Raw genomic sequence first — 13,831 nt, 5'->3', positions numbered from 1 at the left:
GAGCTATGCCGAGAGACAATCAGCAGATGTGAATTGCAATTTTTTGTATTCAATTGGGAGAGGGGATGAAAATAAATTCAATTTCAAAGTATTTGGAAGAGAGGGGAAATTGAAGAAGTGTGCCAACAATTGGACAGCTCTTGGAAAGAATAGAATTCGGAGATATTTTTTTCAGGAAAAAAATTGGATGACAACATTGAAAGCAGGATATTTATGGGGGGAAAAGGATGATGGAGAAAGGAGAACAGGGAAACAATGGAAAAGGAGATTGACAGCGTCAGTGGTTGAACAATCTTCTGCAGTTGCGATATGGATGGCAGGTTTGTTCTTTTGAGGAATTTTAATTATCAATGCAAAACTTTTTTTTTCTTTTTTTTGCATTTTTAAAATAATTTTTCCATTCAAACAAACAGCATTTTTTGTGTTGAGCTTCATTCCCAGTGAAAATATATTTCAAACGGAATTTTTTCAAATCATGTGGTTTCTTCTCCTTCTCCTTCTCCTTCTCCTTTTCCTTCTTCTTCTCCTTCTCCTTCTCCTTCTCCTTCTCCTTCTTCCTCTTCTTTCTTCTTCTTCTTCTTCAGCTTCTGTTGCTTCCACTTCTTCTTATTATGATGACCAATCAGCACAACAAAAGCTCGCCCAATCACAGAAATCGCTTAGGGCCCTCAACAACCACTGCACCCCACAAACACAAATAGCTCCATCTCGTGCCCTTATCTCTTTTCGCCCACACTTAGCTGTCTATTCACTCAATTTAGAAGGCTTTCTAGTTGTTTCCTTCAGCAACACGTCAGAACTGACCCAGCACTGTATATTATTGCTGAACATGTTCTTCTGCGAGGAGCAGCCACAGCGTAGTCTGCTTTTCCAGAAAATTGAGCCGATTTCTTACGCTCAAGCAAAAGAATTCCAATTAGTGGACTCTCATGACTGCACGTTGTATCTTTTACAAAGGATAGCGTGGATCTTGCAGAAGAAAGGGATGGATACTGTTTATGGGACAGATATAGACACATTGGTTGAACGGATGAACAAGACAACAAGGCTGGTCATCAACATCAACATGGAAGACTTCACGCGCATGTACAGCAAGCTGTCGCTATTCAGACGCAAAGCGAATGCGATCTACACACAGCAGATGAACCAGGAGATCCTCACGCAGATTTCGTAGAACTTGCTCAGCCCGTTTTTCTCGATGATCATCCCCACACTTGTTCAGGAGGATGTGATGCGCCCACTTGCAACTTCAGCATCTGCACAGGCAAATGTCACAGACAGCGAAAAAGGCAGCAGCAGCATAAGTTGCAGTGGCAGCAGCGGAGGAGGAGGAAATGGTGGCGTTGGGTATGGCACAACTGTCTCACCTGCCTCTTCTCCGCTTCTATCTTCATTTGCGCAAACTTTTCCGTTTTCAAGTGTGACTGAGCAGATAAATGTTCCTGATCACCTCTCTTCTTCTGGGTCAATGCCTGATTCTGCACAAGTTCAGTGTGCAAAGACGAAATCGATCAGGCAGGCGATTGTGAATGCGCTGGCAAACATCTACCGACAAGCAGTGAACTTGTCACAGACACACAGTTCGTAGAGCATGATGTAGGGGTTCACAGGGAGAGACACGATATCTGGCTTATTCTTCAAAGAGAACTATTCACACTCAGAGTTTGTGGAGTCTGTGGACTACTACTGCAAGGCGTTGATGCACAGCATCCGGGCGATGCAACAGCAGATTGTGTCGTGTAAGTCGACAATTTTGATCATTGAGCATCTCCAGACACACACAAACCTCCTCCAGTAGCGCATGTCCCAGACGCAGACTTCACTGCAGAACTTGAATGCGATTGATCTCTTTGAACAGGGAGATTCGTTGATCAGAAGGACGATTGAAACAACACAGAGGCAGATGGATGTTCTGAGCGCAGAACTGGAGAGGATCGAGGAGATGTTTCATTTAGAGTCCTCTGGGCAGCCGTCAATGGAGGAACAGCTGCTAATAGGCACTGTGAAGCAGTCGATGGATACACTTCAACCTGTCGTCCCCACCATCACCACCACGTTCCGTGCATCTGTTCCACGCAACGTGTATGTGGAGCGGTTGAGCAACCTGTGCTTTGTGGTGATCCACTCAGGAACGTTTGACGAGGTGGATAGGAGGCAGTATGAGCTGTCGCATACGCTTGTGATCAAAGAGAGCAGGAGGGAGAAGTATGCTGATCTGATTGCGCAGATGGAGAACGAAAGGGCGCAGATCCGGAGGCACATCGCAACCATCGCAAAGAGCAAGTATGCGACGGAAGAGGCGGTTCAGAGGGGAAAGACGATGCTCATTCGTGCAGAAGAGCTGTCTTTTTCTCTGAACAAGCTTCTTGAGAGCCTTTTTGCTGACTTATCTTCGCTCAATCATCAGATGCGCACAATGCTGGGGGATGCGATGTTCACGTGTTGTGTGTATGTACTCACCAACCGCTTCAACCTGCAGACGAAGACGCTGTTTCTGAGGGACTATGTCATCCGCGAGATCAGAAAGAACCACATTCCACTCTCCAGACACCCGGACCCGCTCACATTCATCGTCAATTCTTCATTCGACCACACGTACTCCATCAAAAGTGACTCATTTGCAAACCCAATGGCAGAAAGACACAGAATGTCAACGCTGAGGCTGATCCCAGAGCTGGAGAGAGAACACGAGGTGGATACCATCAGATAGAAAAGCTTCGTAATCGATGCAGGAACTGTGCTGCACCTGGAAAGTACATCGTCTGCGAAGCAGCTGTCCGATACAGCATCAGTCTCAATATCAGCATCATCAGCAGCAGCAGTGGCGGCAGCAACAGCTCCTTCACAGCTGGCTTCTTCGCATTCTCCAGCCATCACCCGCTCTCCCAGCATCACCACCACCAGCAGCCAGACATCTGAAAGTGATCCCTCCACAGTCAAATTCATCTTCATCTTCATCTGACTCTTTCTCTTCTTCTTCTTCTTCTTCGTCTTCGTCTTTCTTCTGCGACACCCACTCCACAGCAACAGCTGCCTCGTCTCATTTCATTTACCAGCTTCGTTTCTTTATGAGCATCATCCATCAGCAGAAGATGGTAGCTCTAACTTTGTCTGCGCCCCTCATTGAGGAATCTACGACTGCATTGAAGCGCTTAATAGACTGCTACGATTGACACTCAACTATTTATGCACACTACACAAATGAGATCTTGAAAAACGAGAGAATAGGAAGAGGTGGTGGTGGTGGTGGTGATAGCAGTGGAAGTAGAAGTGGATCAGGTTATTCGCGCTCCAGTGCGAATCTTTCAGCCTCCAGCAACTTCTCTGAGCGTATCACATCTCACAGCTTGTCTTATAACTACGACTACGCCTCGTCCAGCCAGAAGCTGTTTTATGAATCTGAAATGCCTCGAAAGACATCTCTTGCAGGCGCGGCTAGTCAACATTCAGTGCAAAACAGCTTGTCTGTCTCTTCTGATCCCTTTGGCAACCCTGCTGATCGCTCGGAATCATCGTCGAATGCTTCTTCTTCGGCTGTCACTTCCTCTGCTTCTGCTTCTGGTTCTGGTTCTTCTTCTTCTTCTTCTTCTTCCACTTTGCGTCCGTCTCCTTCCCATCAATCTTCTTCATTTATTCCTTCGTTTGCTCTTCCTCATAATCAATTCCAAACTGCCACAGTTGTTTCTTATTCATCTGCTGCATTATCCAATGCTCCTTTTTCCTGCACCTTTCATTCTCCACCTCCTTTCCGCTCATCTCATTCTCGCTCCCCTCAGCTTTATCCTTCACATCTTCCATTGTCTTCAGACATTCACCCTTTTTCTCCCACTCCTCGTCTTTCTCAGCCACCTCATCTGCAACTTTTGCCTCCGATTCATTCACATTTTTCTTCCTCGTCTCATTCTGCTTCATCATCTGCTTCTTCCTCTATCTTCTGTTTTTTTCCATTCACATCCTGAACTTGCTTCACTCAGCAACTTCGGCGCGCTTCTTTCTCGCGCTTATCCGACTGTTCCTTCGGTAAAGACTGTAATTCCACCTTCTTCAAGCCACAACAACTCCAATAATAACATTTTCAGTAACGGAATCAGTGGAAGCAAATATCCTTCTACATCTCCCTCGCTTTCCCCTTTATCTCCTACAGCCACTCGACAAATTCCTTCTTTCTCTGTGTCTTCTCCTCCTTCTCAATCTTTCACACTTTCACTTTCACTTTCTATTTTTCTTTCTTTCACTGCACCTTCGCTGCCCTCCACTTCACCACAGTTGGCTGCCTCAATTTAACCACCTTTCCTCTCTCATCTTTCAATCCTCAAACTTCAACCTCTCTTCTTCTATTGCTTCGCCTTCACCTTCGCCTTCTCCTTCTCTTTCTTCTTCCTCTTCTTCCTCTTCTTCCTCTTCTTCCTCTTCTTCCTCTTCTTCTTCTGCTCTCTATCATGCATATTACAAAATAATTTTCAAAAAAAGATTATGCATTATCAAGATTAGTGAAGCATTTGCTCCTTTTTTGAAATTCTTTGAAAAAAATGAGTGTAATTAGAAAAAGATGAACAAAAAAGAAAAAGAAAAATAACCTCAACAAAAAGATGCAATTCATGATTTGATCAAAAAATGATAAACATCATTTTGAATTTTTTATTTCAAGCATTTTGATGTTTTAATTGCAAATAATATTAATTTTTAAATAAAATATATGTAATCAATTAATTTGTTCGAATATTTGATAATAGTTTTTCATTCATATGTATCATTGCTTCTATATTTTCATAACTATTAACTTTCAAAAAATTATACAGGATTAACGATTTTTCACCTTTTCGTTTTTTCAACTCATTGAAATGTTGAAATGTTTATAATTATTCAAAAAATCAAAATGTCTATTCAAATTAATGAAATAAAAAAGGTCAATATTTATGAAAATAATAGTTTGACACAAATAACAACTAATAGATTATTTTTTAAAATCAAAAATGAAAAGTTAGTTAATAGTTTATGTAATATCGATCTTATTGAAACTTTATATTCGCTGATATGTGAAATAAATACATATGTGGAATTAACAAAAATGTATGATGGGAACAGAATGATCAATTTTGATTTTTTGTGGGACAAAATTTTAGTCGTTGAGTTTTTCAAAAAAAAAAATACACAATTATTATTTAAAAAGTATTTATATTTCAATAAATAACTTTTTTTTTCCAATTCCTTCTATCATATTTGAAGAGTCGATTTTAATGATCCCATAAAAAATCACACATATGTTGGATTACACATTGTATTATCCAAATATATTATTCACATCAAAACAAGATGAAGAAAACATTTATTTACACAATTGAGTAAATTGATAAAAGCACTTTCATAAATTTTCATTTGTTTTTATTGATCTTCTGAATATATGAAAATGAAAATAAAGTATCATGATTGCATTATGTGAAATCTGACTATGTGATTTGAAATAATTCAAAGATAATCCGATTTCCATGATGATGATTTTTTTAAGAAAATGAAGATTTTTTTAAGTTTTTCGACAAATAATATAGATTGTGCAAAAAATACCGGACATCGCAAAAAATACCGGACAACATTAACAATAAAGGGTTTGTAGAAATTTTTATTTTTTTTTCAAATGAACATGCGCATAATTCATTATGCAATTTAATAAATAAGCTTTTTTTAATTATTTCAATAACTCTTGATTATGAACCCATTAAATCTTTAATGATTTTTTTGTAGTTTTTACACAATGTAAATTTTGCTTTCACGATTATTTAAAATATGTGCTTGGTGGTTAAAAATCATTGAATAACAAATAAACATTCGCATTCGAGGATTAAACGTATTTAAATAATTCATAAAACGAAATGATATCAAATACAAAGCAAAAAAACTGTTATTCACAATGCAAATAAAATACAACAAGAAATGAATATCAACAAGTCTCTTCCTCATAATAACAATATTTACAACAAAATCAACACAAATAATATCTAAATAATCACTTTCCTGTTTTTGAAATAAAATACAAAATTAATAAGAATTGTTTCTTTGAAAACTGTAAAACCAGTAAATAGAGCTGTACAACTTTTTATCAATGATAAAAAACTTTGCAATTATGTAAAATTCGTACAAGATCAACAGTCGAAAACAACAATAAAAAAAAGAAATAAAATTGAATTCAACGAACAAACATATATGTTTGAATATGGTTAATGAAAAAGAACGATCAAAATATGGAATCCAAATAAATCTGAAGTTATTGTCTTCAAGCTAATGAAAAAAAAATATTTTAGAATCATAATTGATAAATAGAAACAACATTCATAACAAAACAATCAATTCATCAAATATTCATTTCATAAGTTCATTTTTTTCAACATCTGACACGTAAAAGAATGAAAGTTAAAAAAGATCATGAAATCTTTCATTATTTCGATCAAGATGACCATTAATTAAATGTCATGTTCTATAATAAAATATTTGTTGAAATCGTTTTTTAAAAGAGTTTTTCTGATTATGCAATGATTCAAATAAAGAAAGAGTTAACAATTATGTTGATGTTGAATTGAAGAAAAGAAAAATTAAGTTTCGAACGGCTGCAAACAGATGATCTTCAAGAAATTTTGAGAGACATTCAACTACATCCCGATCAATTCACAATCATTTTGTTGTTAATTTTTTAGCTCAGTTTTTTATTTTTCTTCGCTATCCATTTTATATTCATTTCCCGAGAGAAAAATGTTAACAGTGAGAACGTCGATTTCGCATCTGAGTTTGTGACAGTGTTCAGTTCAACCATCTTCACTATTGATTTGACAAAAGGAAATTCAGTTGAACGCCTCTTTCCTTCAATAACACTTGTCGCTTGATTCTTCTGGTGCAACTCTCCCTTTTGAGTGCTCGATTCAATCACTGCTGAGATTGTTCTGTTAAAACTCGATGGAATAACAATCCCAACGAACTCCATTTCTGTCAGTGATGATGATTTCATATTGCATTCTTCAGAGCCACTCACTTCTGTTTGACATTCAATCTCTTCAATTGTCACAGTTTTTGCCTTCACATTCATTCCTCCCATATCCAAACATCCTGTTGAAGACGATTTTGGACACAGAATAATTTCCTCTTTAATATTCAGTGTTCTCTTCAAATGTCCCATTTCAAAATTCACATTTTTACAGGAGCCTTCAATGTTCCACAACACATCTCTTTCACTCTTGGTGTTCCATCCACATACACCGAATCAGAAAAGAAACCATCGAAGAACATAAGCAAGTCGACATCACAGTTGCCAAATGCCTCTGATCTGTAATGTGCAACAATCGAGTTGTCTTTCTGAATGAAGCTTCTCATGAAGGCAAACAAGGGCTCTTTCACAAAAGCGACAAGGGGCTCACACGCAAAATACTCATCTTTTCTGAAACTAATCTTGTTGGCTGAAAACACGACATTGGCGATGGAAAAGGAGGATTGTGACCCTGCCGAGTTTTGGTTAACCTCGATCATGAGTGTTCTGCCTCTAATTCTGAAATATGTGTCCTCGTTCACACACAAGTTGAAAAAGGTGGTGCTGCTCACAGAAAATTTGTTGGCACGTACTGATGAAGCGAACTGGATACCCTCCATTGGTGGTAGTCAAACTATTAAGCTGTTTTCATTCGATGTTAGCGATGTTATTGGCGATGGCTAGGGAGAGGGCAGGAGATGCGGGTATTAATCTTTGAATGAAATTAATTAAATAGAAGAATAGAAGAAAACATTGAGGAAATGATATAAAGGTGGATAAAGGTTTTCAATAACAGTTAAGTTCAATTTTTTGTGTTATTTTTATACACTTTTTCTTTATATTTTCAAAATAAATGAATAATGTTTCCAGATAAAGAGAAATGAAATAATTTGTTATTATTTAAGTGATTGTTTTTATCTTTTCATTGAACAAAATAAGTTTGTCAAATTGTTGTCTATCCAAACTCAAAAATTGTCTCTCTCTCTCTCTTTTTTTTTTTCCTTTTTTTTTCCTTTTTTTTTTTTTTTTTTTTTTTTTTTTTTTTTTTGTACTCACTTCTTGTACAAATAAGACATCAAACGTCCACAACGAATTAAGTTTATTTTTGAAATTCTATGAAATGATGAAAAAAGGCAGAAAATTTTTTGTTTATGTTCTGAATATGTCAATACAAAAATTCAAAGGAAGAACCAAATGTGAAACTTCTTCAAATTAACAAGAAAACATTACTGTATTCGTCAAATTCTTTAATTGTTTAATTGTTTTTAATTGATTATCAAAAGAAATATTTTTTTCAAATAAGAATAGCCACTCCAAACAAAATAACAATTAACAAACATTTTTCTATTCCAATATTTATTCAACATGGAAATGCATATTCCTTCGTTAAGGATAATTAAAGGAATCAATAAGAAGATGTCCCACATCATCACAGAGGAGGCTCATTCATTTTTTTTCGCTTCAATTTGTGGTTATGATTCATTCTCGTCGATGAACATCAAACATCATTCATCTTTCAACTCGAAACAAACTTATAATTATTGTTACTGTTGTTGAACTCGGAACTGCTTCTTTCTGTAAGTTTCTATTGAAAAAGTTCGTTCCAATATTTTAATCATTGGAAATCTGCATTTTCAACCATCACTTTCTCCTTCAATTAACACCCTGCTTCATTTTTCGCAAGCAACATATTTTTATCATCCCATAAAAAAATTTGTCACGATTTTCTTGGCTTTTTTGCAGAAAGTGCATAAAAATTTCCAAAATCAATGAAATATAAGAAATTGAACTTTAATCACAGATATCATGGAATTGATCATACCATTTTAAAGTTTTTTGTCCGGTATTTTTTGCGATGTCCGGTATTTTTTGCACTATCTGTAATGTTGCAGATTCAATTTCCAGTCTATATTTGAATATTGACTAAATACAACATTTTCATCACTTTCCGTCATTCAGCTTAAAACCAAATTTTTGCAAAAAAAATAATTTTAATCAAAATACTCGATTTTATAAGTTTTAAAATAAAAGTTTACAAATTTCGAATAAAAGATTGTGTTGATTGTGTATAAAATACCAGATTCTATTCAAAATTCCGGACAAGATTGTTTTCTCAATTTGTACAATTGAAGAAAGTGTGATATATATCCTCTATATATATATAAACTTAACCGACTTTGTTGGGCTGCGAGAATTTCACTTTCATATTTAAAGAACACTTTCCTTAGCAATTAATGAAATCTTGGAGAAACTCAAAACTCTATTCCTACGAGATTTTAATAATAATTTTTTGAGTTCAAATGAAGCTGGTTTTAAAGTCCCGTATATCAAATGAGTTTGTTTTGATGAGATATATTAGAAGGAAATTTTTCTGAAATTCACTTCTTGCTGTTATTGAGAAAACGATCTTTTCTGGTATAGTTAGTGTTAATAATGGTGGACACTTTCAATAACTGTGGACAGTGGCATTTTGTCAGAAACCATTGATTGTTGCTTTTTGACAATAAACCTAATAATTCTTTCATTAAATGCAAACAAATATGCATTGTTTCAATCACCCATCCAACACAATAAAATATTATAAAAAATAATTTTAGTTTTCGGAGAAATTCGGAGAATCTTATTTCTCCGAGTTTCTCCGAAAATAAAAAATGTGTTTTTCTTTATTCTTGGGAGCAAATTGTTTCATTTTTGTTTGATATATAAGTTTGTATTCATTGAAGGAATAATTGTGTTAATTGTCCAAATCCAACTGTCAACTGTTGTTGAGATTATGCGACTGTCCAAAGTTATTGAAAGTGTCCACCATTATTTACACTAACAATATTTTGTTACATGTCAGGTTCTATATGCACAATGCATAAATGGGTGATTTTTTAGATAATCGTTAATTTTTTCGTTTCGTATATGGGTGATTATTTTTGAAATCATATTATTTCTTTCAAAATTTTCGGTTTTAAAAATGATCTTGAATATCAATAAAAAAAATTAATAAGAAAAAAGGCTTATCGAATGCATTTAAATCTTTGATTCTGATAAATCATTTTTTTTCTGAAAAAAAATATCAAGATTTTGCTCTTTTTAATTAACATTTTCTTTCAAAAAGCAAACAACCTTTGAAAAATCAACACCCAGAAAAAATATATGATTTCAAAAATAATCACCCATATGTATACACTAATTCATTGAAATCGGCAATCAATTCAAAATCAAATGACTTATAATATTGAAATAATCTCAAAGATAAACGTTTTCAATAAACGAACGGTATTGAACAGTTCATTTTTTGTCATCTTATAACATTTGTTTATAAAATTTGAATTCATGATCAAAATTCGAATTGAATTTTTATTAAGATAAGTTATTTCACAATAAAAAAACACTATTGTGCCTTTTTTCAATTTGAATATTCCAATTTTTCACCCATCAACCAAGTTATCAGATCAATATCCAATATTTTCCTTTAATTCTCGGTAAACAGAAAATGGGAGAATTATTGCACTCTTAAATACAAATATGAAGTAAATAGAAAGAATGAAAATTCAAAAAAAAATTATAGTGAGCTTTGATGGAAAATAGAGAAATCAAAACAGTCATTCTCAAGATAGGGAAGTGAGGAAAAAAAGTTTGTTTTCGCAGATTGAGTTCACATGATCAAAGTTTTCAAATTCTTCATTATTCAAAAAGCATTTCTAAAAACATGAAAATAAATGTTCGGCAAAAGATAAATTCAGCGAAAACAAAACAAAAGAAGAGAATAATAGCAAAGAAAAACTAAATGTTAACAAAATAATCTTCCAGTTTTTTTATCAAGAAATATGAATTATCTATTTCACCAGCCTTGGATTGGCACAATCTGATAATGCAATCTTCATATCCTTCTTCCTCCATGCTTTCAAACACCATTCTTTTCAGCTCTGTTCGATGGATTTTCCCTTGCTTTTTTTCTATTTTGCTCATCAATCGAACGCAAAGTTCTCTTAAAAACGACAAACTGTAATCAGTTAGAAAGCTATCAACATTTGATTGAATTATTTCCCCCAAAACAGCATCGACAGCACCACTTTTCAACAAGTCTTCAACTTCCACATCAATGTTTTTCATAGCACTTTGAAATGATTTAAGGCAGATGCCTCTTATCGCTCTTTCATTTTCTCTTGATACCCGAAACACCCTCATAACGCTGAATAAAAGATCAATTGATGCTTCGTTCCACAATCCACATTCATAGAAATAATAATCCACAAGTCTAAGCCATCTCATCAAAATTATCAACACTTTTTTCAATTCATTTTCGTTTTTTTCTTTTCTCATCCAATCCACGCAACGCGACAGTTCGTCTATTTCCCTCACTGCCTCTCTCACAAAATGCAGTTTATTCACAATAATATATTCTAAACTTCCATCATATTCAAGTCCGTACATCAAAAACTCCCAAACAGACTGATAAGCTAGTTGTGTCAGATTGTTGTGTTCCTGATGATATTGGATGATTTCTTTGATCTCATCAAAATGCAGATCTTTTGCCATATTCTAATGATTGTATTCAAAAAATTCAGAAAATCTCACATGTGAAACATAATTGAACAAACGTTCCAACATCCACTGTAACTTAAAGAGAGTAAAGCCATTTCCACTTGTTTTTTTTCTTCCTCCCTTTTCTCTCTGCTCGAAGCAACTTTCATAAGGCATTGAACACAGACTGATAACAATTCTTCTGACATAACATATTCATTCAGCATCAGATTGCATTCACAAAGATCCACTAAAAGTTTTTCTTTCTTTTCTTTTTTTTTCTTGCTTTCATCAATTATCATCTTCTCAAAATTTGTACGCAACGAAGATTCTTCAAAGTGAAGGTCATACAAAGTTTTCAATGCTTTGCAATATCCCATAAATTTCAGCAGCAATACTGAATTTTTTATGGACATTTTCCTTTCTTCAATCATTTTGCATATTTTATTGAACAACTCTGTTGAAGAAACAGAATAATATTCATCTTCGTTCATCGTATCAATAAGTTCGTTCATTTCAATGATTATCTGTTCTTGTTCATCTTCTGTGCAATGCTCCAGTTCGCAAAACAATTCTGCAAATAGAATTCAAAAAAACAAAATATTTGTTCACAATTGTTCAATCCAAATAGACAAGCAAACTCGAAAACTTCTCGGCTCTGGTCATTGTCTGAACTCCGTTTTCACATTTATCATCTTCACATATACTCATTCTGTTTGTCACAAAAAAATATTCAAAATGAGGAACAAATCTTAGCAAGCAACAAAATAGAATATAAAGATAAACATTGTTATAAGTCTCGCAAAATAAAAAGAGTAATAGTCGCAATATCAATTGCTTTGGTTTATATAAATCCAGAATAAAAACGAAAATGAAAGAACAAAAGAATTGATCTGTATTAAAAACAACTTAATGTCAAATCTTTTGCTTCTTTCTGATCAAACCAAAATCAGTTTTAAATTTTCGAATTGAGAATTATTAATAAATAAGGTTCAAATAAATATGAACATTTGTTCTCTCGTTTAAGAATTTACTACAATTTTTGTATGAAAATGGAATTCGATAGAAGAGGGGATAAAAGAAAGCAATTCAACAATAATGTGGATTGCATTGATTCTAATTTTTTGAAACTGCTCGAATTTGAAACAATAGAATCTGATGCACACATACTCAAAAATTTTTGTTAATTATTGAATTGCGCTCTTTTCAATTTCGTTCCGAAAATTAAAGATTTTTCAATGATGATAGAAATGAAAATCCAAAAATCGAAATTGATTGAATGAACGAAGGCAAAGACTTATTGACACTCGAAGGAATGATAAAAATATGCTGAATGACCACAGATAAAGGTCAATAATGTAAATTGAGGAATCAATATTTCTTCAAAAGATGGGATTATTGCGAAAAGATGAACGAAGAGAAGTTCCAATGTTCAAGCAATATGCTCAAAGTTCAACAAAGCAATAAAATGAAAGATATTATCTCAATTTAAGTTTGAATCCAGCACTTTTGATATCGTCTGTCATCCGCTCTGCCAAATACATTTTTTTTAAATCAAAAAGAACTTAATAGAAGCAAATGTGCTTTTTGATCCCTGACACAAACAACAAAACTGATCGTTTTTCTTTTGTTTCGAGCGTTAATGAAGCGAAGTGAATGAAGGAATTAGCACAATATTTCGGAAACTTATCAAAGAAAGGTTTGAATATGTCTCATAATGATTTGTTCTATTCGTTTTGATGGATTAGATGCAATCTTCCTCAGTTAATTCAGAACCTCTTTATTTGACTTTTTCAACAACTGCATTTTCCCCGTTGCATTATTCTAACTGAGAGAACAGTTGGAAACATGGTGTTAATACGAATTAAAATTGAAATAAAAGGAATTGAACATTCAACTATTGAACTTATTTTGCAGTTTTCTTTTCCGCTTGAGCAGATATTTTTGTGATGAGATCAGTGTGGATGAAAAAATGCCATGTTCGAGTGAAGTGGAAGAGTTTTAGTGGATGAAAAGAAAGTGCGGTTCTTCCGCAAATTGGACTGAGGAAATGAGCCTGGTACTTGTTTGCGGAAAGGAAGAAATTTCTGCTTCCATTTTTTTGTTTTTCTGAAATAGATTGGAAGAGACAAAAATTGATAAAGAATGTTGATAGAGAAGGAGATTCTTTATGCATCCTCTTCGAGTGAAAAAGAAGATGCAAACAAAAATTGAGATAACATCGCATTGCAAAGTTTTATATGTTATTATTCTTCAAAATAATTGTTGCTGATTCGAAAATGGTCATTAGCGATGAATATAAGGAGG

At 34.2% G+C, this 13,831-nt stretch overlaps 6 protein-coding genes across 6 annotated transcripts; 4 read left to right on the top strand and 2 right to left on the bottom strand.

Annotated features, from left to right (window-relative positions):
* Window positions 1-829: 829 nt before the first annotated feature.
* MONOS_8568 (uncharacterized protein) lies at window positions 830-1,174 on the top strand (the record flags this gene model as incomplete). Its single annotated transcript, XM_067878990.1, has 1 exon — window positions 830-1,174. The coding sequence occupies one exon, from the start codon at window positions 830-832 to the stop codon at window positions 1,172-1,174; it is 345 nt and encodes a 114-aa protein (XP_067733390.1).
* A 24-nt stretch (window positions 1,175-1,198) lies between these two features.
* Window positions 1,199-1,588, top strand: MONOS_8567 (uncharacterized protein; the record flags this gene model as incomplete). Its single annotated transcript, XM_067878989.1, has 1 exon — window positions 1,199-1,588. One exon carries the CDS (start codon window positions 1,199-1,201, stop codon window positions 1,586-1,588), a length of 390 nt encoding a protein of 129 aa, XP_067733389.1.
* A 213-nt stretch (window positions 1,589-1,801) lies between these two features.
* Window positions 1,802-2,710, top strand: MONOS_8566 (uncharacterized protein; the record flags this gene model as incomplete). Its single annotated transcript, XM_067878988.1, has 1 exon — window positions 1,802-2,710. One exon carries the CDS (start codon window positions 1,802-1,804, stop codon window positions 2,708-2,710), a length of 909 nt encoding a protein of 302 aa, XP_067733388.1.
* Window positions 2,711-3,404: 694 nt separating this feature from the next.
* MONOS_8565 (uncharacterized protein) lies at window positions 3,405-3,959 on the top strand (the record flags this gene model as incomplete). Its single annotated transcript, XM_067878987.1, has 1 exon — window positions 3,405-3,959. One exon carries the CDS (start codon window positions 3,405-3,407, stop codon window positions 3,957-3,959), a length of 555 nt encoding a protein of 184 aa, XP_067733387.1.
* Window positions 3,960-6,682: 2,723 nt separating this feature from the next.
* Window positions 6,683-7,162, bottom strand: MONOS_8564 (uncharacterized protein; the record flags this gene model as incomplete). The annotated part of the gene is made up of 1 exon (XM_067878986.1): window positions 6,683-7,162. One exon carries the CDS (start codon window positions 7,160-7,162, stop codon window positions 6,683-6,685), a length of 480 nt encoding a protein of 159 aa, XP_067733386.1.
* A 3,285-nt stretch (window positions 7,163-10,447) lies between these two features.
* Window positions 10,448-12,460, bottom strand: MONOS_18565 (uncharacterized protein). Its single transcript, XM_067871596.1, has 4 exons — window positions 12,311-12,460; window positions 12,166-12,236; window positions 11,602-12,098; window positions 10,448-11,542 (listed from the first exon to the last, which is right to left on the bottom strand). Exons 2-4 carry the CDS (start codon window positions 12,233-12,235, stop codon window positions 10,784-10,786), a joined length of 1,326 nt encoding a protein of 441 aa, XP_067733385.1. The 5' UTR covers window position 12,236; window positions 12,311-12,460; the 3' UTR covers window positions 10,448-10,783.
* Between the last annotated feature and the right edge of the window lie 1,371 nt (window positions 12,461-13,831).

Source organism: Monocercomonoides exilis (genome assembly GCF_001643675.1).
Source record: "Monocercomonoides exilis strain PA203 chromosome Unknown scaffold7-2047599, whole genome shotgun sequence".
In the NCBI taxonomy this organism is placed as follows: Eukaryota; Preaxostyla; order Oxymonadida; family Polymastigidae; genus Monocercomonoides; species Monocercomonoides exilis.
This window is presented reverse-complemented; position numbering and strand designations above follow the sequence as displayed.